Source organism: Muntiacus reevesi, chromosome 3, assembly GCF_963930625.1.
Source record: "Muntiacus reevesi chromosome 3, mMunRee1.1, whole genome shotgun sequence".
In the NCBI taxonomy this organism is placed as follows: domain Eukaryota; kingdom Metazoa; phylum Chordata; class Mammalia; order Artiodactyla; family Cervidae; genus Muntiacus; species Muntiacus reevesi.
This window is the reverse complement of record NC_089251.1, coordinates 104,722,395-104,746,543: the sequence shown is the minus strand read 5'-3', so window position 1 is coordinate 104,746,543 and position 24,149 is coordinate 104,722,395. Positions and strand designations below refer to the sequence as shown.

General features: G+C 57.4%; 2 protein-coding genes and 1 pseudogene across 6 annotated transcripts in view; 1 reads left to right on the top strand and 2 right to left on the bottom strand.

The window, feature by feature from the left end:
* CAPZB (capping actin protein of muscle Z-line subunit beta) overlaps positions 1–1,749 on the top strand; it is a 135,140-nt gene extending 133,391 nt beyond the window's left edge. For all 3 annotated transcript variants that reach the window (XM_065929948.1, XM_065929947.1, XM_065929946.1), the window contains one exon: positions 939–1,749. Coding sequence is in view for 1 of the 3 variants with exons in the window: in XM_065929947.1 (XP_065786019.1) it covers positions 939–1,026 (88 nt within the window). In the remaining 2 variants the exon portion in view is untranslated. The remainder of the gene's footprint in view (positions 1–938) is intronic.
* Positions 1,750–4,650: 2,901 nt separating this feature from the next.
* LOC136164073 (uncharacterized) lies at positions 4,651–8,400 on the bottom strand (annotated as a pseudogene).
* On the bottom strand, positions 8,221–24,100 carry SLC66A1 (solute carrier family 66 member 1). Of its 3 annotated transcripts, none has more exons than XM_065929942.1 (9): positions 24,037–24,100; positions 23,137–23,196; positions 18,358–18,571; positions 12,321–12,450; positions 11,629–11,716; positions 10,914–11,056; positions 10,682–10,774; positions 9,917–10,102; positions 8,221–8,544 (listed from the first exon to the last, which is right to left on the bottom strand). In XM_065929942.1, the coding sequence occupies exons 3-9, from the start codon at positions 18,519–18,521 to the stop codon at positions 8,473–8,475; spliced, it is 876 nt and encodes a 291-aa protein (XP_065786014.1). In that variant the 5' UTR covers positions 18,522–18,571; positions 23,137–23,196; positions 24,037–24,100; the 3' UTR covers positions 8,221–8,472. The 3 variants fall into 3 exon arrangements, with proteins under 3 accessions (XP_065786014.1, XP_065786016.1, XP_065786017.1); XM_065929944.1 differs by lacking the exon at positions 24,037–24,100 and adding an exon at positions 23,788–23,986; XM_065929945.1 differs by lacking the exon at positions 23,137–23,196 and having other exon boundaries at positions 24,037–24,098.
* Positions 24,101–24,149: the final 49 nt, after the last annotated feature.

The following is a 24,149-nucleotide window of genomic DNA, read 5'->3' as shown; positions in this document are numbered from 1 at the left end:
AGCCAAGATGTCAGCATTTTTCATGGGAGGTTTCTGGCTGCACGTGGAACCTCTGAGAGTCTTGTCTCTGCCGTCCTCTTTACCTCCTCGAGGCACTTCCCAGGGTGTTCCCAGGCTCAGGAACCAGCACTCCATGTGGGTGATCCTGGTCCTCCCTCACTGTACCTAAGCCACGTTTGGTGCTGGCTGGGGGGTTATCTATTGCTCTCCTTCCCGTTCTGCTTCACGGCCAGTGCGCATCAAGCTTGCGGTCCTGCCAGGCAGCCTGCCGCCCTTGCTTTCTGCTGCCCTGAGACTGTTCTCAAGGTTATACATAGTTTACTAAGCCCCTGGCTAGCCTGTATACTGGGAAAACTTGACCAGGATCGCTGAGGTCATTGCCAGGGGCATTGCTGAGAGCCTCAGTTTCCTCATCTGTAAATTGGGACTAGTGCTCGGGCTCCTCTGTGATGCTCGTGAGCGTTAAGTGTGCTTGAGAAGCACTTATGAATGATAAGCTACACGTCGTCCGCAAAGCCTCGCTCTTGCTCGCCTTGTCTGACCCGTGTCAGTGCACTCGCGTGAGCGCCTCCACGAATCCAGGCGCTGAGCCGCAGCCGCTCAGCTGCATCGCGCTGGGAAGCCCAGAAGCCGCTTGTGCTTCAGGCTGATGTTGTGACGTGTGCCCGGAGTCCAGGTCACAGCCAGCCTGGGGCAGAGCTGGGCTGTGGCCTCCCCTGCAGGGCCCGGCGAGGTGCTGAGGGGCCAGCCTCCGGCTCTGGGCCCCTCCGCACCCCCGACCTTCCCGCACGGCTTGCAGCTCCGCTCCCAGAGGCGACGTGGGTGGAGGGGCACCCGGCCCCGTGACCCTCCCACCCTGGATGCACCACGTGGCAGCTCTCCGCTTTCCTTTCCTCTTCCACCCACTCATGACGATTCTTACCCCCTCCACCCCACAGGTCTGTGCAGACTTTTGCAGACAAATCAAAACAAGAAGCTCTTAAGAACGACCTGGTGGAGGCTTTGAAGAGAAAGCAGCAGTGTTAAAAGCCTCTGCTTCCCACTGACCGGAGACGCCGTGCGCTGTTAGGCTCCTTTCTTAGACACTGCTCCCTCCCTCGCCCCTTCCCTCCCCGACAGGTCACATAACAACTCGCATCACCTCCGCAGCGCCATCTCTCCCGAGAATAAACCTGGTAAACACCCCTGGTCTCGGAGGCCTCCTTCCCCCACCACGTTTTGCTATCACGACTCGGTATTCCCATAGAGACCGCGTTTTCTGTCCGCCCCGGCCCCCCATCTCCCCACCACCCATTTATAGGCATAAAAATACACTGTCTGTCTGCCTCCCTCCCCTCCCACCTTTTTGTTACATTGGTGTAAAAAATGTAAAACAAAAAAATTTTATGAAATAACTGTGGTGTGTGAAAGATAGAAGAAAAACTGGAAATCTGATTCCACGTGTGTTTGGGGGTTGCTTGGGGTTGGGGGCCGGGCGGGGGACAGGGGACAGCTCTGGGAGAAAGGAGAGGTGGCCCTCGGCACGGTCCCGCGACCACGCGGGGGGGGGCGGGGACTGCGGACCGTCCTGCTCTTCTGGCCAGGTGCTTTTCTGTCAATTTTTATGGAATGCAAAAGGAGTTTTTGTTTTATTTTGTTTTTTTGTAAAGCTTAAAAAAATTCTACATCTTATACTTGAGCTTCCATACTTAAAAAAAAAAGAAAGAAAAAAAAGAACAAAAAAAATAAATAAAAAGAAACTGGGACGCAGTTAGCCTTGTGTTTCTTCTCGCCTGCCTCACTTTCCGAGGATGTGTGGCTCTGGCCACCCCGCTGGGGGGCGGCGGGCACGGCGGGGTGTCGGGCGGAGGACGTGTGCAGCCCACGCCGCGAGTGAGCAGGGGCGAGGGGTCCCTGCAGGGCCCCAGCTGCTTCTCCGGGCCCCTGCCCCGCCTGTCCTGAAGCGCTGGGGCCGTCACCTCGTCGGGCGTGATGGGGTGGGGGCTCCCCGACCCCGTCCCCTTTCACTGGGCGCAGCAGTCCCGGCTTCTCTCCACTGGGTCTGATGAGAAGGTTCCCAGATGGGGGCGCACCTCTGGCAAAGCTGAGACGGAGGCGGGAACGAGAGGCCCTTGCGCGCAGCGCCTTTCCAGGACCTTCAGGTGGAGAAGATAAGAGAGGTGGACAGGTGCAGGCCGGTGGAGCCAGGGCCAGCCCCCCAGGCGGGCTGCCGAACTGACCTCCTCACGGGCTCCGGGGGCAGGATGCCTGGCTCAGCCAACGAGTTCATTGTCAGTAGGTGTTCAGTGCCGGGATCAGAAGTGACACTTGAAAGCCAGAAGCTGTAACTATGATGTATGAGAGGCCTGATCTTACTATTCTAGAATCTCCTGTCACTGGAAGGGCCATCGCTGCTGTTTTCTGGCGCTGGGTCAGGCTGGTGTGATGGGGAACCACGGGCTCAGAGACCAGCCTTCCCCGGCGAGGGGCAGCCGGAGGCAGGTGGCAGGAGAGCATTGTGAGCCCCTGGCTGAGGGCCGCCCCAGCCAGTCCGGACCCTGCTCAGACGAGGGTGGGCACCGTGGCAGCCGGCAGGCCCCCAGCGTCCTGCAGAGGGATGGCTCTCTGGGGCCCCCTGCCGCTGGTGGTGACTCCTGGGGTTCGGGGGCAGCATCGCATGCCCGCTCCAGGGGCGCACTAGGTGCTTGCTGGCACTTGACGGATGACGGGAGGCCGCTGAGGTGAGGGAGGGGCAGCAGGGGTCTCGTCTGGGCCCGGGGCTTCCGATCTTGCCCGCCTTCCGATCTCAGCCCTGCCGGAGTCGCCCTGGTGCGCCTGGCACCCGTGACGGTCCCCATTTCTAGAAGCATGAGGGCTCCAGCGGGTGACCCGGGGATTCCGTCTGCACGGCCCTCCCACTGCTCTCTTGCTGCAACCTTGACAGGCCAGCCTCTCGGATGGAGCCCTTCCTGAGCCCCCGATTCCAAGACTGTCCTCAAACCTTCACTCGTTCAGATCCTGGAGCAAGCAGCCGCCGTGCTTCAGGGCGGGTCCGAGGGGACCCTTCCTCGGCAGGGTAGCCCAGGCCTGTGGGCCTGCTCTGGGCTCCTCTTCCTTCTGCGGTGCCGCCGCCTCCCCGCAGCCCGGGGAGCCGGGGCAGCCTTTACTGTAAGCCCTCCGCACAGGCAGAGGCAGGCGCCCCCCCCCCTGGGCTCACCGTCCCCTCGCTCACCCTACTCCCTTGGCTGGCGCCTCCGAGAGGGGACCTTGTTCTCCTGACCAGTGATTGTTGTTTGTTAAGTATCTATAGCAAAATCTTACAAGACAGTTGTCTCATTCCAAACGGTATTATTAAACGTGATGAATTACATATTAATTATAGAAGTGAAATATTATAAATTAAAGTGTGCCATCATTTTTTCTCAATGTAAAAACCTGTAAAACCTTCAGCAGGAAATCCAGATTATACCTAATCACACCATGTCAAGTCGATACTTCAAACAAAACTCCCACCTCACAACAGGTGTTTTGTATGAGAGCTTTCTTACTGATTCTGTTCAGTAAGGTCGCTTTTCAGGTCGCTTTTCAGCTGTTCACAAAACAGGTGGTCTATTGATATTCTTTTAAAATTCATTGTTGAAATTTTTTCTTGGTTTATAAAAAGTTTGGACATAATTCCTATCACTTCAACTCTAATTAGCTTTTTAAAAAGATGGGAATTTCAGAATATAAATAGTATTTTGTATAAACTCATAGTTTAAAGAAGTTTTCTGAAATATATTTAAATGTGGGACAGTATTTTAAAGATTTTGCTTGAATTTCCTACTCTTATTTTCTTAAAATAATTTAAAATATTACTTCAAATAATAAAATATTACTTCATGAACACACTCATATGACCGTTCTCTACCTTTCTTGTGAATGACTAAATGATATCATGCATGCGTAAGTACATGTATATGTATGTGCATACGTATGGATACGTGTGCACATGCGTGTGCATACGTGTGTGTGTGTCTCTGACAAGTCTAGTGAATGAAATCCTTTACTTCCTCCACACACCTGACCACCCATTCCTCACGCATATTGGGCACTGAGATTATTTTGTAATAACTATGTATGAGTGACAATGTTGCAAGATATACTTTCATAACCCACAACTTTCCATTCAAGTTTTAATAATAGCTGACATGATATTTATTCAGATAGCTTTACTGAGGTATAATTCACATCAGCTCACCCACTTAGTGCTCCAATGCAGGGACTTCCCTGGCGATCCAGTGTTCAGGGCTCCTCCCTTCCTCTGGGGGACACAGTTCTGATCCCTGCTCAGGGAAGTAAGACGCCACATGCTGCGTGGCAGAGCCGTAAAAAATAAAGTGCAGAAATCCACTGTTTAATGGAATCACTCTACTGTACACCCTAAACTAACACATTTTTCAATCAATTAAACTTGGATAAGGAGCTTCCCTGGTGGCTCAGTAAAGAATTTGCTTGCAGTGCATGAGACCTGGGTTCGATCCCTGGGTCAGGAAGACCCCCCGGAGAAGGGAACGGCAACCCACTCCAGTACTCTTGTCTGGAGAGCTCCACGGACAGAGGAGCCTGGCGGGCTGTAGTCGATAGGGTCACGAAGAGTCAGACACAACAGAGAGACTAACACTTTCATACTTAAATAAAATTTAAATATTTATATATAAAATAAATACGCTGTACAAATCCAACTGTTGTGTGACGCTTCCGTGTCTCTGACTGAGGGCTCCCTGAGGGCCTGTGTTTCAGGCATTCGCTTCACTCACTCATTTGTTCGCCACTGTGCTGGGGACACGGTGGGGACGGGGGATGTTGGTGTTCGGTCTGGTGGAGGGAGATACTTGCCAACAAGCCTTCCGAGCACTCACGTGCGCTGGGTGAACAGCCTCTGCTGGGTGGCTGTCGGGCGGCACGGGGCTGGGGCACAGATTCACGGTTATCCTCTGGACTGAGTCAATCACGGGAAAGGCAGTCCCGCAGTTCAGTCGCTCAGTCGTGTCCGACTCTTTGTGACCCCATGGACTGCAGCACGCCAGGCCTCCCTGTCCTTCACCATCTCCCGGAGCCTGCTCAAACTCATGTCCATTGAGTTGGTGATGCCACCCAACCAGCTCATCCTCTGTCGTCCCCTTCTCCTCCCGCCTTCAATCTTTCCCAGCATCAGGGTCTTTTCCAATGAGTCAGCTCTTCACATCGTGTGGCCAAAGTACTGAAACTTCAGCTTTAGCATCAGTCCTTCCAATAAATATTTCCTTTAGGATTGACTGGTTTGATTTTGCAGTCCAAGGGACTCCCAACAGTCTTCTCCAACACCAGAGTTCAAAAGCATTGATTCTTCAGCACTCAACCTTTATGGTCCAACTCTCACATCCATACATGACTATTGGAAAAACCATCCTTTGACTAGACAGACATTTGTTGGCAAAGTAATGTCTCTGCTTTTTAACATGCTGTCTAGGTTGGTCACAGCTTTTCTTCCAAGGAGCGAGAGTCCTTTAATTTCATGGCTGCAGTCACCATCTGCAGTGATTTTGGAGCCCAAATAAAGTCTTCCACTGTTGCCATTGTTTCCCCAAGTATTTGCCATGGGACCGGATTTCATGATCTGTTTTTTGAACGTTGAGCTGTAAGCCAGCTTTTTCACTCTCCTCTTTCACCTTCAACGAGCGGCTCTTTAGTTCCTCTTCGCTTTCTGGCATCAGGGCTCTTTAGCTCCTCCCCACTCCCTGCCGTCGCGCTCACACTGATGAGGTTGACGCTTGGACATGCAGCTCCTTCTGTTTCAGGGAGCCCTGTGGTCCCACCATTCCGCCCCGATGAGAGCCAAGTGCAGCAGGAGGAGGGGTGAAGAGCTGACTGAAGATTTCTCCTTTTTCTTAGCTTCGGGAACTGAAGGCCATGCAGCCAGGGCAGAAAGGCAGTCCACCTCTGGGGCCTCACTGGCCAGTGAGCACGGCCCAGTCTGGGCAGTGGAACCGACTGATGGTCAGACTGGTCCGCCCACTCTGCGAGGAACCCGGTCTCCGTGTGGGTGGACACGCTGATGAGCCTTCACCTGGCAAACCTGCCTTGTGCGTCCACTGCCCTGAGGGCCTCTGTCAGACAGGGCATGCCCATGTCTCCACCATCGGACTGGCTGAGGAGGAAGGAACCAGAGCTCTCGTTAGACTGGGTGATGCCTGCAAGCAGGAGCCATCGCCCCAGCAGACGGGGTGTTCCCCAGGAGGAAGGGATTATGTCAGCCCCACCCCAGGGCAGGGGTTGCGCCAGCTCGTGTCCCTTCCCCGCGCAGCTCGGCTTCACGCTGAGCCCCCAGGGCCTCGGGCTGGGGGGCCGCCGGCCCGGCCACAGCGCTGGGTGGAGCCGGACCCTGGCTGCAAGGGGCACTGAAGCGGCTGGCACGTGGGCGCGGGAGGCGCTGCTCCCGGCAGTGGGCAGGGGGCCCAGGCCCAAGAGGGTGGGCCCCTGGCCAGGGGCGGGGCCTCTTGACGGCCGAGGCCAGGGGGAGGCGGGGGGAAGGCAGGCGTCTGCAATGATGGAACTGCTTCTGGCCCCAGGCCCCGGCACGGCACGCTGCTTAGCTCTTCAAAGCCCGTTTTCCCATCTGGAAAATGGCCACGATGACCGCACCTCCCTCAGATGGGGGGAGCAAGAGGGCACGGCCTGGCCCCCCACACAGCGTGTGCTCAGCAAACAGCTGCGGGGCAAGTGACACCGAGGGCCCCGCAGGCCCGTCCCCTCGCCCCACTGCCCAGCTGAACCTCAGAGGGGGCTCCCCAGACCCCAGTTCCCTCCTCCTCTTCCCCCCACCAAATCCAGCTGCCTGCCCCGAGCCTGGGCATCCGGTCCAGCCCCCACCACCATCCTCACAGGGGCCCCATGTAGGGGGCAGCCCTGACTCCCACCCCCAGGCCTTCGCGCACACTGTCCCCTCGGCCGCTCCAGGGCCACTCCTCCAGGAAGCCTTCCCTGATTGCCTCCCCACTCCTCCAGCACTTTGTACCTTTTTGCCACAGTCCTTCCCTCCACAGCCCGGCAACCATCTCCCCTCCTTGAGGGTGAGGACCAGAGTTGGTTCACCCCAGATGCCCAGCACAGCATGGGCCAGGGTGGAGAGGAGAGCTGCCTTTGGCAAATTTTTGTGGCACCAGACTGGGCCGGGCATCCCCTGAGGCTGGAGGAGGAAGATGCTGAGACAGGCTTACGCTGAGGCCCACGTCCTCCTCACCAGCCTTCGGCCTCACCTGGCACCTCCCACCCTGCTGGCTCCTGGGACCTGGGCGGGCAGGGCGCGGTGTGTTGGGCCAGCACAGGGGGGAGCTTTGTCACTGGCCCCTGCGGGGCTGCGGCCAAGAGGAGGTGGACTCGGGACGGGGTCTGGGAGACACACCAAGGTGGGGCAGGGGAGCTAGAGCCTGGGGCTGGGCCCTGCTTTCCTCTCCACCCTTCCCGCCTGCAACACCCTTACTTCCCCCAGGTTATCTCCCGCTCATCCTTCTGCCGCGTCACCTCCTCCAGGAAGGTCTCCCTGATTTCCAGGGGAATCTGACTGTCCTCATCCGCCATCAAAAAATGACCAAAGCTAACCTTCATGGAGCTTCTACTGCCGCCAGACTTGGGGTAACCTCTGTAACCACACCATTTTATTTACTCCTTGGAAGGACGTGTGAAGTGGTGGTACTATCGTCCCATTGCACAGATGAGGTAAGTGTGGCACAGGGAAGCTGAGATGCAGAACCAAGGTCTGAACCTTAACTGTCCTGCTTCTTGCTGAGCGCCGCAGAGCAGGGACCCTGTTGGAGGGTCTTTTCTCACCGCTGTGTCTTACCACCAGGTATGGAGCCGTCACAGAGAAACAGGTTGAAGAACCCAGAGGCCCGGGATGCTGGGCAGGGACAGGCCAGCAGACACAGCCCCCTCCAGCCTGGATCTCCCACACTCTGAGCCCTCACGCCCACCTGGGGCCTGACTCCCATCCCTCCCCATTCCCCAGAACCTGGCATCTGGGGAAGGAAGACCACCACAGGCCGCCTGGGAGTACCGTTTACTAGGCCACGTGTGGTGGACAGGGCAGGCCTGGGTGCGCCTGGGCCCCTCCTTGGGGCGTGGGGGGTGCCAAGGGGGTGACGGGCAGTGAGGTAGGTGAGCCACAGGGCTCGGGTACCCTGAGGGGCGAGTGTCTGCTGCAGCCCGGCCCCGGGGAGGACAAGTCCCAAGTCGGGGTGGGGGTCCCAAGTCGGGGTGGGGGGCCCAAGGGCTGTCCTCCAGGAAGAGGCGGTCAGCCAGGGCTTCGGCTCATGAGCCTTTGGGGGTGCTGGGGGGGCATTTGGGCCGGCAGTTCCAGGCTCCCCGGCGCTCCCCCGGCCCAGACCGGGGCAGGCAGCGCCGTCACTGCACGCCTTTCCCTTCCTGGGGGCGTCAGGAGGCCCCGGGCACCTCCTGGGCTCGGCCTGGTCCTGCTCAGCCAGGGAGGAGCGGCTGGCGCTCGGATGAGGGGGCGGCGTGCCGGTACATGAAGAACTGCACGGAGATCTGGGGGTCGACGTCAAGGCCCAACACGCGGAGACGGGCAGGTCCCGCCCCGGGGCCTGTTCAGAGGTGCTCCCCTCTGCCCTCCCTCCCTGCCCCGCACCCTGCTGCTGGGAAGGGTCAGCCGTGGCCTCCCAGCCCCTGTTTGTTCCCCTTGCCAAACTCCATTCATCTGCCAAGTCCAGCACTGGGGTCCTCCTCCCCCAGGCAGCCTCCTCTGACCCCAGCCCCACCATCTGGCCTTCCTCCCCCCTCCAACATCCTAGGGGGTCCCCCAAGTGGCAGTGGCGGGGGGGGGGATCTGGGGACACTAGAGCTTAGCTTTTCTTCATCTCTCTTTGCACCCACCCGGAACGCCACAGACATTAAAACAAGGGCCACGTTTACTTCCTCCCAAAGGAGATCAAAGTAACGCCCTGCCTGGCCCCTGGCAAGCCCTTACTGAGCACCCACGGTGTACGAGGTCCACTGCCGAGGACTTCCAGAGACCTCGGCTCATGTGAGTGCCCGTGACTTGATGAACATCGAGATGGGGACACGGAGGCACAGAGAGTGTGCCACGTCGCACAGGGCACAGGGGAGCCAGGACTGGAACTCAGCTTTTTCTGTCTCTAATTCACGTGTGTCTCCAAGGTGCAGCTCTCCTTTCTCCGGCCTGGATGGGCCGATTTATGCCCTGCTCCCCAGGGCCTTTGCACGAGCTGTTGCCGCAAACATTCCTCCCTTGCCTTTGCCTCCCTAACTTCTCCTTCAGGGCACAGTTCAAATGGCACTCGTGGAGGCCTCTGCTGAGCCTCTAAACCTCTAAACCCCTGGTCACACACACTTAGTTTTTCTCCGCAGTACTCTGTGGCACCACAGTGAATTACTTATGATTATGTGTGTCCTGTCAGCCTCTCCACTGAGCTATAAGCTCCCCAAGGCAAGGGCCATCTGTTCTAGCTCATGACTGGATCTGGTGCCTACAGAAATGCCCAGAACATGGGTGGTTTGACTCTTGAATGGGTGGATGGATGATGGATGGATGCACAGATGAATGGATGGATGGCTAGATGGATGGATGATGGATGGATGGATGGATAGATGGATGAATGGATGAATGGATGGATAGAAGGATGGATGGATGCACAGATGGATGGATGCACAGATTGATCGATGATGGATGGATAAATGGATGTGTGGATGGATAGAAGAATGGATGGATGATGGATAGATGGATGGAAGCATGGATAGAAGAATGGATGGATGGATAATGGATGGATGAATAGAAGGATGGATGGATGATGGATAGATGGATGCATGGATGCTGAAATTCTGTACAGGGGAGGATGCTGCAGCCCCAGCGCCCCACCCGCCCTCACACCCTGAAGGATACAATGGTGTCAAGCAGCAGGACGCCCAGACTGCCCACAAGCCAGGGCAGGTGGTGTAGCACATAGCTGCCCTCACTCTGGCCCTCCTCGGGGTTTTTTAGCAGCACACTCAGTCCATACAGCGTATTCCCCAGCATCACCAAGGCGAACAGTGAGTACGAGATCCCCTGGGTTGACTTCCGCAGGAACTGGAGGTGGAAAAGGAGAGGGTCAGAGACCTCCAGCAGTTTCTGTCTCTCTGGACCGTAACTCTTCATGTGCCCGTCTGCCCTGTTACACTGAGCCGACGGCACAGGGTGTGACTAGCGCCTGACACAGGCCTGGGGCCCAGACCGTCCCTTCCAGGGCCTGATTCCTCATCCCCGTTCCAACATCCTCGCCCAGGTCGGCAGGAGATCGGGGCTGCGCTACCCTGCTGGCCCCAAGCTGCCCGCTCCCCAGCCCCATGCCAGCTCAGCTCAGCAAGCCCCCACGGCCCTGGTTCCTCGCCTCCTCTTCTGCCCTCAGCCTCTCGCTCCCACCTGACCTCCTACCTCCCCGGGGCATGCAGGGGTCCTGTACCCCCGGATAGCAGCCCGGCATCTCGTGCCCATTCCCAGAGGCAGACACTGAGGCTTGGAGAACCGGATTCAGTTACCCAAGCCAACAGTGAGGGTGGACCAGACCTGCTCCACGAAGACCCCGCACCCCCGTGCTAGTCCTTCACCCAGGGCCCCAAGCTGCCTGTCGGCCCTGCCCATGGCCCTGCCCCCCTGCCCGCGGCTCACGTTGGTGCGGATCTGAGGCAGCCGGGAGAACAGGTACAGCGCGCTGGACACGGAGCCGATGACGAAGCCAATGATCTCCTTTCTCGTGAAGGGCTGAGAGGGCGGGGGAGGCTGCTCAGTGCCCGGCAGAGGCCAAGGGTGAAGGGCGAGGGCCCCAAGCTCCCTCCTGGGGAGCAATCCCCCCGACCACGTGGCCCCAACCCCACTCCACCCTCTCACGCCCGCGTCTCACCTTATTGCCTGGCTCCACGGACAGGAGTGTCCGCCCCTGGAAGACCTCCCTCGGGGCAGCCACCGAGCCAGCGCTTCTCAGCAGCGGGGTGGTGCACACCACGCCCAGGATGAACAAGAGCAGAGAGTTGATGGGGGCAGACCCTGGACGTGAGGTGGGGGATGCTGAGGTGAGGGGTCTGAGTGCGGGCAGACACGCGGGGCCGAGTCCTGGCCTTGCCCCTCGGTGGCTGTGTGACCTTGGGCAAGTGACCTAACCTCTCAGCTTTCATCCTTCATCTGCAGAATGGGTATAATGATAGTACCCTCTCCAAGGGTTGTAAGGGTGACTCGGTGAGGGCGATGGGGCAGGAAGGGGTCACGGAGCATGGAAATGCTAATGAAGCCCCACCCCACATATCTGGGTAGTTTCTTGTAAAGCCCGCGATCTGACTCCTTGGGAACACTTCAGGGCAGCGATGGCCTGTGGGCCGGGTGCAGAAGAGCAGCTGTGCTCATTGAAGGAGACTGTGCGCGTGACGGGGACTCCCCGTGTTCCTGCCCGGGCGTGCTCACTGCCCTCTATCTCGGTTCATCAGGGCATCAGGCCGCGGCGGTCAGATAAGGCCAGAGGAAGCCTCTCTGGGGTTCGGTGTATGACCAGCCACAGGACACCGCCTCCTCCCAGCCCCCCAGGCCTCCCCCGGGCCCCGGACGCCCGGGGCCCCCGTACTCACACGGAGAAGGGCGCTTCTTGAACTTGTAGTAGAAGTACAGCGACAACATCAGCACGTCGGCCAGGACGTAGTACACGGCCGTGTAGGTCTGCAAGGGGGGCCGGGGCGCTGGCGGCGGTCCCAGGCGTGGGGGCCGCACGCCAGCGCCGGGCAGCTCGGCCTCATGCCGGCCGGGTGGCCCTGAGCCTCAGCGCTCGGGACTCCTGTCTGCAGGTCTGGAACGGAGCGTGTGGCAATCCCTAACCTGGCAGAGCTAGACTTCAGGTAGGGGACGGCCTGCAGGCCAGGCAGAGGGAGGAAACGGTGGCCGGGATGACCAGGCAGCACAAAATGGGGCGTTACAGTCCAGCCTGGCCCGGGAGCAGGTACTCACGGTCCCCTCGGGGAGACAAGGGGGTCCTGATTTCGAGTCTCAGCTCCACCCAGTCACAGGAGAAGGGAAAAGCTTCCTCTTGCAGGGCCCCTGGCCCCGAAAGCTTCATCAGGCTCTTAGCGCCTCAGAGCTCAAAGCCCCCGGCCACTCTCTGGCTTGATGTGCTCATTGTGTAGATGGGAAAACTGAGGCCCACCGGAAGGCAGGGACCAGCCTGTCGTCACGGCGGACAGCAGGCAGAGGGCGGCCCTCACTAGATGGAAGGATGCCTCTGCCGTGGCTGTCCCTGGCAGCCCACCCTGCCCGGGGGCCGGCCCACCTGCAGGGGCAGCTGGTCAGCGAGGAAGGAGCCAATGAGATTGCAGGAGTCTCCGCCGATCCAGCCCAGGAGGAACCACAGCGACAGGGCCTGGTCCATGTTGCCCGTCTTGCAGGCCTTGATGTACTGGCTGCGGGGGAGGAGGGAGACGGGAGTGGGGGGAGGAGGGAGATGGGGGGAGGAGGGAGACGTGGGGGAGGAGGGAGACGGGGAGGAGGGAGACGAGGGAGACGGGGGGAGGAGGGAGATGCGGGAGACGGGGGGGGGGAGACGAGGAGACGCGGGAGGAGGGAGACAGGGAGGAGGGAGGCAGGGGGAGGAGGGAGATGCGGGGGAGGAGGGAGATGAGGGAGACGGGGGAGGAGGGAGACGCGGGGGAGGAGGGAGACAGGGGAGGAGGGAGATGTGGGGGAGGAGGGAGACGGGGGAGGAGGGAGACATGGGGGAGGAGGGAGATGGGGGGAGGAGGGAGACGGGGGGAGGAGGGAGTCGTGCGCTCAGAGCCCCTGGCTGTGACACCGCGTGGAGCGTAAAGGTGGGAGACCGGGGCTGGGGGGCGGCCGCACAGGGGTTGCTGGGGCTGACCCCCTCGGGCGGCATCCTCATGGGCCTATCTTCGCCCTTTGGGGCTTCTCACCAGGGAATCCTTTCCAGCCCAGCTCTCTGGGACACGCCTCCTGCTAGAGTCAAGGTGGGGTACGGACTCCCCCCAGAGCAGGCTCTCACTGGGACCGGGGCTCAGAGGGTCCCGACGCTTTGTATCCCAGAGACCCTGGGCTCACTCTTCTATGGAGGGGTCTGGGGTCGGGGGTGGCGTGAAGGAAGGATGGCTGTGACCGCGGGCCTGGCCGCTGCCCTATCTGCAGGGAGATGGAGGATAAGATGGGCCAGACCTCGCCTGTTATCATCGAGGGCTGCAGAGAAGGGGCAGGGCTGCGGCTCTCCCCTTAGAGATGCCAAGGCGGCAAGTCCCTGTGGCTGATGGGCCTCTCTGGGGGTGCAATGTCCGGGAACCAGGATTCATACCCCAGCTCCCGGGCTCCAGCCCTGCTGTGAGTCATTCCACGAGGGCCACCTGCCGCTTACCTGCCGCTTACATGTCTCTTTAGTCGTTTGCATGTATTTAAATTAGCAAAAGGGAACGCCTAAACAGGACCTCATCCGGCGATTGATCACGGAGACAGAAACTAGGAGCGCTGGGCGGGGCCCTGGGCCTTCCCCGCCGCCTCCTGCCGAGCGCCCTGCCAGGTTCCCCCTGTGAGCCGCTGCCCCGCGGTTCCAGCCTCCCTCTCAAGGATCTTTCTTTTCTTTCTCTCTCATTTTTATTTATTTTCTTGGTCACACTGCGTGGCCTGTGGGATCCTAGTTCCCCGACCAGGGGTCAAACCCAGGCTTCCTACACTGGAAGGCAGATTCTAACCCCAGACTGCCAAGGAAGCCCTCAGGATCTTTCCAAAACCCCCGTCTCGCCAAGATCTTTCAGAGCCTCCCACGGTCTTCAGCAAGGACCCCGCCCTCCAGAGCCCTCCTGACCGGACCGCAGGCCACCCCACCTCTCCACTCTCCTCCCCCAAACTCCGCCTCAGCGCTGTCAGCGCCGGTTACCTCCTCCCGGACTCACGCCTGCTGAGGGGCGGGACCGTGTCCCGCACAGGCCAGGCCCTGAGAAGGCCAAAAGCTTGACCCGCAGCCCTGAGTAAAGGACCTCCCAGGACACGGTGACTTGAAGAGTCTCCATCCATCAGGGATGGCCGTTCCGTCACTCTCACCAAAGGCCGAGTAAGTCCTGAGGAGAAGCTGCAGGCGGCTGCCTTTCCAGCCTCACCTGGGGCTTCTCCCAGACCTCGGACACCCCCTCCCTGGTTAACCAGCCAGCCCCAGGGCTGGCATCACGCCCTGCTGGAAAGGAGACGCCTTAGCCCGCTCCTCGTGGCTTTGGGGACACTCTCACCCCAGGACGGGAAGTCCCTCTCTTCCCTCCACCGGTCACCCAGCTCTGCCCACTTTGCCTCCTCAGGGCCACCGAGCCGACCGCCCTGACCCCACCGCTTGCGGACAGCTGGCACGGCCTCCAAGGCAGCCTCTCCGCCTCCAATCTCCCCCTGGCCCTCACCCTCTTCCTCTAACGGAAGCTCTGCAAAGGCAAGGATGGGGTTGGTTCCGCCTACTTTTGGCACATCCGGAGTGGCAGCTGGGACAAGGTGAGTGAGAAACACGTCAAGCTCCCAGCAGCATGCTGGGATATAGGGTGATGCTAGTCCTTTTAACACCTGGTCTGGGGACAACTGGGTACCACGCGCAAGAGGATGAGGCTGGACCCCTACCTCACACCGTGTACCAAATACAGCTCAAACTGAATCAAAGCTCTACATTAAGAGCTGATTTGTGATACCGTGATTTATAACAAGAAAGATATATATTTGCTTTTTTTCCCTGCTCCCTACAAAGCTACTAAAACCCCTGGAATGTCCTAAGGGGTGAGAGAGAGAGAAAGAGAAAGAGAGAGGGAGAGAGGCGTCTTTTGTAACGTTAACGAGGTGACTTTTGGAAAGCCCTTGGGTCGCGTGTGATTGGATGGTTAGGACATTCTTTCAGGCTGGGGGCAGGGGCTGTCCTGCCCCCTTCACCCCCCTCCAGAGGGGAGAAAGGCTGCAGGCCCAGTCACTAATGACCAACGAGTGTGTGATAAAGCCTCTACAAAAGTCACTTCGCTGAGTTCCGTGAGCCGCTCTAGCAAACTCATCGAAGCTGACGAGGCGTGGGGGGAACGCCCAATCCACAGCAGGAGGTCAGAAGCTCAGGGGACACCCTGGCCTGATCTCTGCAGTGGCAAGGAGAGAGAGCTCTTGTGGGGCTTGGAGGACTGGGTCCTTAACCTGTGGCACCTGAAGCTGTCTTCAGGTGTAGACAGTGTAAGAACTGACTGCTTGATTGTGTGGGGAAAAGACACACATCGGAACTGGTGTCAGACTTGGAGAAATCAATGTAAAACTCTTAGAAGAAAAGATAAGAGTGAATCTTTCTTACCAGGATTAGGCCATCATTTTTTAGAAATTACATCAAAAGCATGGTGGCGCTAGTGGAAAAGAATCCGCCTGCCAATGCAGGGAACATAAGAGATGTGGGTTCAATCCCTGGGTTGGGAAGATCCCCTGGAGGAGGGCATAGCAATCCACTCTAGTGTTCTTGCCTGGAGAATCCCAAGGACAGAGGAGCCTGGCGGACCACAGTCCATGGGGTCACAAAGAGTCGGACACGACTGAAGCGACTTAGCACACATGCATACACATCAAAAATATGAGCAACAAAAGAAAAACTAGACAAATTGGACATCATCCAATTTTCAATTTTTGTGCTTCATGTGACATCATCGAGAAAGTGAAAAGACAACCCACAGAAAAAGAGAAAAATCTTAGCAAAATACATCTAGAATATATACAGAATTCTTACAACTCAACCACAAAAAGACAAATAATCCAACTGAAAAATGGACAAAGAAGCTGAATAGACCTTTTTCCAAAGAGACTAGAAGTTGGCCAGTAAGTACATGGACAGCTATTTAATATCACCAGCCATCAGGGAAACACAAATCAGAACTACAGTGAGATACCACTTCATACCCACTCGGATGGCAATAATAAAAAAGATAGACTATTAACGAGTGTTGATGGAGATTCAGAGGAACTGGAGCCTTCATATGGTGTGGGTGAGAATGTAAAATGGTGCGACCACTTTGGAAACACACTCTGCAGCTCCTCAGAAGATTAAACACAGGACTTCCCTGGTGACCCAGTAGTGAAGAGTCCACCTGCCAAAGCAGGAGACGCAGGTTTGGTCCCTGGTCCGGGAAGACCCCACATGCCTCGGGGGGGTTAGGCCCATGCGCTCTAACAAGGAAAGCCACTGCAAGGGTGTGTCCACCCATCACTAGAGGGCGGCCCCGGGTCATCACAACTAGGGAAAGCCGGCAGGCAGCGACCAAGACCCAGCACAGCCAGAAATAAATTAAAGGCATATTTTAAAGACTAAGACAGTTACCAAGTGACCCAGTATACCCATATACTCTTAGGTATACGCCCAAGAGAAGCAGACACGTGTGTCCCCGCAAGAACTCATACGTGAACCTGCAGAGCAGTCTTAATCACACTGGCCAGAGGCAGAAATCACCCACGAGTCTATCAATGGATGAATGAATGCACAAAATGTATATACATACAACAAGCTACTCTTCAGATGTGAAACAGAATGAAGTGCTGGGACTTCCCTGGTGGTTCAGGGGTTAAGGATCCGCCTTGCAATGCAGGGGTACGCGGGTCTGATCCCTGGTCAGGCAGCTAAGCTCACGCTTAACAACTAAGACCTGATGCTGCTGCTGCTAAGTCGCTTCAGTCGTGTCCGACTCTGTGCGACCCCATAGACGGCAGCCCACCAGGCTCCCCCATCCCTGGGACTCCCCAGGCAAGAACACTGGAGTGGGTTGCCATTTCCTTCTCCAGTGCATGAAAGTGAAAAGTGAAAGTGAAGTCGCTTAGTCATGTCCAACTCTTTGCGACCCCATGGACTGCAGCTCACCAGGCTCCCCCGTCCATGGGATTTTCCAGGCAAGAATACTGGAAGTGGGTTACCATTGCCTTCTCCAAGACCTGATACAGCCAGTCAAATAAATTTAAAAAATAAATCTTTTAAAAAAATGATGAAGTATTGACACTTACTATGTACAACACGGATGAACCCTGAAGGTGTTGTGCTGAGTGGAAGAGGCCATTCACAGAAGGCCACGCAACACATGACCTACTCACGAAGTATCCGGAACAGGTAACCCTACAAAGAGGAGTGGACTGGCGGCTGGGACGGGAGCTTTAGAGGGAAATGAGGAACGACTCATTTCTTTCCGGGTTTCTCTGAAGGGTGGTGAAAATGTTCTAAAACAGACTGTGGTGACGGTCACACAGCTCTGCAGATACTAAAGCCGTGAACTCACACACTTAAAAGGGCGAACTCGACAGTATATGAATGATCTCAGTTAAACCACTGTCTTTCTCCCACAGGAGAAAGAGCATAAAATGTTCTAATGGTGGAGAATGCTCTTACACTGCAGGGCCCTGATGACCTTTTGACCTCTCCTCTCTCTGCCTTCCTGCCATCCTTACCCCACTGCACAGTGTGGAAGGCCGTCCTCCTAGCAACCCTGTGAGGTAGGGAACAGTATTCCCATTTTACACATGAGAAAACTGAGGCCCAGGGCAGCGAAGAGACTCAGGGGGCCCGCCGGGTCGCTGTCCCCAACCACCGAAGCGGCCACGCTGTTTTGTAATCGTGGCGCGCCCTTCCCCAGACGGTCTCAGGACAGAGGCCGAGCTGATGCATCCCAGCCCTCCACTCTGCCTCCTCTCTGACTGGCTATGCGATTCAGGGTCAGTTACTCAACCTCTCTGGGTTCCCAGTAAAGACAGGATAGGAACGCTACGGATTTCACAGGGTGTTATGGAGACTGTCGCTCAGTTGCTCAGTCATGTCCGACTCTCTGTGACCCCATGGACCGCAGCACGCCAGGCCTCCCTGTCCGTCACCAACTCCCGGAGTCCACTCAGACTCATGTCCACGGAGTCGGTGATGCCATCCAGCCATCTCATCCTCTGTCATCCCCTTCTCTTCCTGCCCTCAGTCTTTCCCCGCATCAGGGAAGACTCATCCAATGAGGGAGCTCTTCACAGCAGCTGGCCAAAGTACTGGAACTTCAACTTGTGAGGATTAAATAGGGTGAAGCTATGTCAGGGTCTTAGAAGAGCTGGGTACACGGGGGGTCTCAGTCAACAGGTGGTGTGATTATCATCTGGGTGTCAGCACGGCTGAGTGCTGGGTGAGCCCTAGAGAGGGGCTTGCTGCGGGGCCCTCCGGCGGGGCTGGAAGTCAGTGAGTGGGGCTGGGGGGGAGCACACGTGGCCACGAGTCTGGAGAGGCCCAGGGCCAGCCAGGCAGCCCTTCCTCAAGGCAGCCCCCTGCCCACCCCGTGCAGCCCAGCCCTGGTGCTACTCACGGGAAGGTGGATGCCGCGAAGCAGAGGATGGAGAGCAAGCCCAGGCCCACACTGGCCTTGTCCCAGCCGTCCTGGGCGCACTCGCGGAGCACGTCCCATATCCACTGGCTGGAGCCGTTGGGGCAGCTGGAGAAGTTTGCGGAGCCCAGCTTCATCCAGACCATGGCTGCAGAGGGACAAGGGGAGGGAGCCGCGTGCTGAGGCAGGAGACGCTCTGCAGGAGAAGAGAGGGACCTTCAGCCTCAGGAGGTCCGGGCCTCGCTGTGATCCTGCCACTCTAAGCCCACCCCAGGCATCCTGCCTGGCCCTGACAGAGCCCCTGAACCCCAGGACACAGTCAGGATGGAGATCAAAGTGGCCACACACTGCCTCTGCCGTCAGACCAGTGCGTGCGAGTCCCCGCCCCACCTGTGAACACCGTGACTTCGGGCAAGCCGCTCTGCCTCGCCGTGCCTCAGTCTCCCCATCTGCAGGATGGGGTGATGACAATGCCTCCCCCCACCCCATACACTCGTGAGGGTTCAGTGAGTTCATAAATCTAGTGGGGAGGACGGAGCCCTCAAATAACGCCACCTCTGTTCTAACTCTTGAACGTTTTGATAGTTTCCAACCTTTTCTTCTTGTAAATCGTGCTGCAAGGGTCTGCTGAGCCCAGGCGCACCAAGTACGTCCTCTCGTTTAAGGTACGGCTCGCGACTTCCCTGGGGTCCCGGGGCTAAGACTCCATGCTTCCAATGCAGGGGGCCCGGGTTTGATCCCTGGTCAGGGAAGTTCTGCAAGTCACGTGGCCAGAAAAATTAAAAAGTACAACTGTCCTGGGACTTCCCTGGTGATCCAGTGGTTTAGGACTTGGTGCTGTCACTGCTGGGGCCAGGGTTCAATCCCTGGTCGGGGAACTATCCCACAAGCCACACGGTGCAACCCAAAAGAAGAAAAAGAAAGAGGACGGCTGTCCCCCAATACACTGGTCAGCTGAGGCAAGCAGCAAAGAAGGACCAGGTGAGTCCAGTTACACAGGCGGCTGGCACTCAAGCTTGGCGCTCCCAAGCCACATTCCCCAGCAGCCCGTATGTGGGGGGAGTCTGTTGGCAAGGAGCTGGGAGCCGCTTCCCTGTTTTCACCACCGCCAAGGCCAGGAACTGGCTGGCGGGTAGGGAAGTCCCCTCTGGGTGTCTGTCCCAGTCCTGCTTAAGTGACAGTCCCGGGGAGGGAGAGGAGGCGGGGTTGCGGGAGCGGCTCCGCTGGCCAGGATCAAGCCCTGACTGCTGAGTGGTTAGCCGGCTCTGCGCTCAGCACCGTGTAAGCTTTTCCGCATTTTGCTGCACACGAACTTCCCTCATGACTCAGTGGGTAAAGAACCCGCCTGCCAATGCAGGAGACACAGGAGACATGAGTTCAATCCCTGGGTCGGGAAGATTCCCTGGAGGAGGAAATGGCAACCCACTCCAGTATTCTTACCTGAAAAATCCCACAGACAGAGGAGCCTGGCGGACTACAGCCCAAAGGGTCACAAAGAGCCGGATGCGACCGAGTACACACACAGTCTATGAAGTGGGGGCTTCGGACACGTCCACGAGGACCCGGGAAAGCGACTTGCCAGGGCTGCCCGGGCAGGAAGCACCCATGGCAGCATACTTCTGTCCCTGGGCACGGCAGCACCCTGTGTGGTCTGGCAGGGCGACCCAGGGTCTCCTGCAGCCAAAGGCATGCTTCCCCTTTTCTCACTGTGCTCAGATGGGCCCTCCTCACCCAGGATGAGGCCTTCTCTAGCCACTTTCAGTTTCTGTTGGTGTCAAAAGGCCCTCATAAAACGACATGCGTAGACAAGGCTACAGACTCAATCCTACGTCCTTCCTGCCCCCAAGTTCGTGTGTTGAAACCTACCCCGCAGTGCGATGGGGTTTTGAGGTGCAGCCTTTGGGGAGGATTTAGGTCATGGAGACAGAGCCCTCATGAATGGGATTAGTGCCCTTATTTACAAAAAAAGACCCCAGGGAGCTCCCTTGCCCCTTCTGCCAGCTGAGGACCCAGCGAGAAGACAGCCATCCGTGAGCTAGGAAGTGGGTCCTCACCAGACACTGACTCTCCCAGCATCCTGACCTCGGACTTCCCAGGCTCCAGAACCATAAGAAATTTCTAAGCCGCTCAGACTATGGTCCTTTGCCACAGCGGCCCAAATGGGCTGAGATACCCGGCTGGACCCTGGAACTGCTGAGGCTGTGGCAATCAGGGAGCGGCGGGCAAGGAGAGGAAGCAACTGCGCCGCTTTTCTCGGGAGGCTCCGGGTCTCAGCGCTAACGTGACTTGCCAGGGGGCCCCAGAGCTGGGGGTAAGGGCACCGCAGGTCACCGCCTGGCTGGTTCTCACCGCAGTCCCCCTGGGGCCTCGCAAGGGGGGCTGAAAGCCTCCTCCCATGCCTCAGTGGCCCACCTTGACCTTCAACACAGCTGAGATTGGAGCCGTCTATCTTATGTCCAGCCACCAGCAGCTGCAAGGCCAGCCCAGGCTGACACCCAGTCCAGGTAGGAAGGGTGCCTTTGCGGCACCAAAGTCACCTCAAAATCAGTCCTTTTGCTCCCCAACCACCCCACCCCTGGATCGCCTCCTCCACCCTCTTCTTGTACAATAGAACCCACACACCGCCGCAGGTTATCAGGGTAGGACACCGCCAGCCTCATTAACTTCTCTGCAAGGGGAACACAGTCCTCATTTTAAAGATAAGGCTGAGTGGCCTTGCGCAAGTAACCGTCTGAGTCTGGGCATAAAATGAGGAAAACGACGCTCACACTTTGGAGTTGCTGTACCGATAAGACACACACACAGCTCTTAGCCCAGGGCCTGATGCCACGGGAGTGACTGAGGATGAGAGGCTAGCATCTCAAGCACCCCGAGGCCACTCTCACCCCGTCTTTTCACCAGGTGAGGGAAGAAAGAGGGGCTTCCCTGATGGCTTCGTTAGTAAAGAATCTGCCTGCAATGCGGGAGACCTGGGTTCAATTCCTGGGTCGGGAAGTTCCGCTGGAAAAGGGATTGGCTATCCACTCCTAGAAAGAAGGAAGGTGGAGGGCTTCCCTGGCAGCTCAGTGGTAAATGCGGGAAACACAGGTTTGATCCCTGCTCCAGGAAGATCCCACGTGCCACAGACTAAGCCCACGCCGCAGACTAAGCCCATGCACAAACACCGAGTCTGCGCTCAGTCTGTTGCAACTAGAGACAGTCTCTGCACAGTGATGACGACCCAGACCAGCCAGAGCTACATAAAACAAACAATAAATTGAAAGAGGGGCCACTGCAATGAGAAGCTCCAGCACCGGAACTAGAGAGTGGCCCCCACTCGCCACAACTGGAAAAAAGCTGGCCTAACAGTGAAGACCCAGCACGGCCAAAAATACAACAAAATTATTTTTTCTAAAAAGGTGGACACACGCCCGGTGAGGGAGGGAGGCAGAGGTGTCTTGAGGGATGTACTTTGGCTCACAGGGCCCAGAGCCCTGGGTGGGTGGCCCCCTGTCCATGCACGGGGCCGTGTGTAGCTCGGGGCTCAGGATACACACCTTTGAGACACACCTGAGCCCCAACCAGAAGGCGCTTTCCTCTGAGGGCCGCTGCGCATAGAGCCTGTCACTCACAGCTTCTGATCCAAGCAGGAAGCCAGCCTGGGCCTACCTTCTGGTCAACAGCACTGAGCGAATGGATGTCCGGGGTTGAAACAAAGCTTGCCCTGGTCTGTAGGTGCGATGGGGACCACAATAGGGATTTTTTTTTGGTAAGCTGTACTTCACGGGTGCCCTATCAATGGTGGTGCTTTTAATTTTATTGAAGCATAGCCGATTCAGGGGTGCCTTGTAATCATGAAGGCCGCATGTTTGAACTTCAGGATCCGTGTGTCTGGGCTGGGGAGCAGGGAGGTAAAAAGCTTCCCCAGTGGAGTCCGAGCCCTCGGATTCTTTGTACATGATCACACCTGAAGAAAGGCATCCCCTGCACAGCCAAGCAACTCTTCCAGACCCCAAACTGAGTCACAGAAATGCTCCCCAATGAAGCTGCCTTTATCTACCAGATAAGTTCAAACGCCTTGAGACAGAGCCCCAGGGTACTCCAGATGCCCCTCCCCATCTCCTGTCCCTCTCTCTAGGCCTTCAGAGGGTGATCCCAGGTCTGCAGATTTATGTCTAGGCTGTCTCCTCCCCCAGGTTTCTCCTTCTCACCCTGAAGGGCATACCAGTGGTGGCTCAGACGGTAAAGCATCTGCCTGCAATGTGGGAGACCCAGGTTCAATCCCTGGGTTGGGAAGATCCCCTGGAGAAGAAAATGGCAACCCACTCCAGTATTCTTGCCTGGAAAATTCCATGGGCTGAGGGGCCTGGTAGGCTACAGTCCATAGAGTCGCAGAGTCGGACACGACTGAGCAACTTCACTTTCACTTCATAAGACCAGTTCTAAACTGTCCTCTCAATACAGAGGGGCCTCACAGGAGCGGCTGGACAGCACCTGTCATCTCTTCCCCTGCCCTCCTCCACACACCAGAAGAATGCTCATCACAGTCCTCAGGGAGCCGCTTTTAAGCTCACTCTTCTCTGTCATCCTAGTTGGAAACTTATTCTTAGAACCTAGACACAACAGCTGCACAGTAAAGGTTCAGAAAACAGCAAAAGACAGAGAGGGAGGGTGGGGGAGAGAGAAAGGAAGGAAAGAAGGAAGGGAGAGAAACAAAGGAAGGAAGGGAGACCTAATTGTCAGCTAATAGTCAGGTTGAGAAGAAAGCTCTCTGGAACTGACCTGCCTGACGACTGCTAGTGTAGAATTCCTGGGCAAGTGACTGGGCCTCAGAGTTCCAACCTGTAAAATGGGGGAATAATATAAGAATTCACCTGGGAGGCTAGCTGCAGAGTTATATGAGATAATACAGGCAGGGCGATCAGAACAGTGCCAGGCACAAGTCAGGCATCAGTAGAATAAGGAGGGATGGTGTTACTCCCTTCTGGCTGAAGCGTTCCCCTCCCCCCCACAGAGTCCCTGGCAAACAGCAGGCTTCAGCAAGCGCTGAATTGACAAGACCACGCCAGCCCTCATACTTCCGAAGGCAGACTGCTCATGTAGGCACTTTGGAAACCTGTCCCAGGCATGGGGCGACAGGGAGCAATCTAGGCTCCCTGCAGGCTTGGGGCGCCATCTGAGGAGAGGAGCCTCCTGACCAGGGGCTACCACTCTCCAGCCTTCCAGGTCCTCGGTCACAATTCCCTCCGAGTGACTCAGACCAGTACGGGGCCGCCTGTTTAGCGAAGATAATCATAGGGAAGCCGCTGGGGTCAGCGCTCGTTCGCGGCGAGGCCCCCTCCCCTGGCCCGCCTTTGGGGAAAACAAAGCCGTCAGAACAGAAGGGGCCAGTCGGCCAGGATCGGGAGATGAACAACGGACCCAGACCCTAACCTCTGTGCAAGGCTGGCCGGAGAGGTCGTGATGGTCGCTCCTGATGGGGGAGAGGGCGAGGAATTGGGCCCTCGAGAGCCTGCCAATTCCAGTCCAGAGAGCCTGGCTCCAGGATCTCGCGCCCCAAGGTGAGGGCAGCAGCCCCCAAGGCCGTCTGGGGACTGGGGGAAGGTGTTGGAAAGATGTGGCAGCGAAGGCCCGGGGTCCCCTCCCCGTCCCCCCGCAGCCCCAGCCTCAAATTCGCCTTACCGCGTCTAGATCGTCCGGACCGCCCGGCTTCTGGGTCCTCCGGCTTCTGCCTGGGTCAGCTGACAAGAGGCCCCGCCCCGTCCCGCCTCGCCCCGCCCCGTTCCGCACCGCCC

What these genes read in the sequence shown, in the direction of transcription:
- SLC66A1 (XM_065929942.1), bottom strand. Translation starts at nt 18,521, where the DNA reads ATGGTCTGGATGAAGCTGGGCTCCGCAAACTTCTCCAGCTGCCCCAAC. An exon ending in CTGACCAGCTGCCCCTGCAG is followed by an intron (nt 11,717 to 12,320) that starts GTGGGCCGGCCC and finishes CCCCCCTTGCAG; the next exon opens with ACCTACACGGCCGTGTACTA. An exon ending in CAAGAAGCGCCCTTCTCCGT is followed by an intron (nt 11,057 to 11,628) that starts GTGAGTACGGGG and finishes CCTCACGTCCAG; the next exon opens with GGTCTGCCCCCATCAACTCT.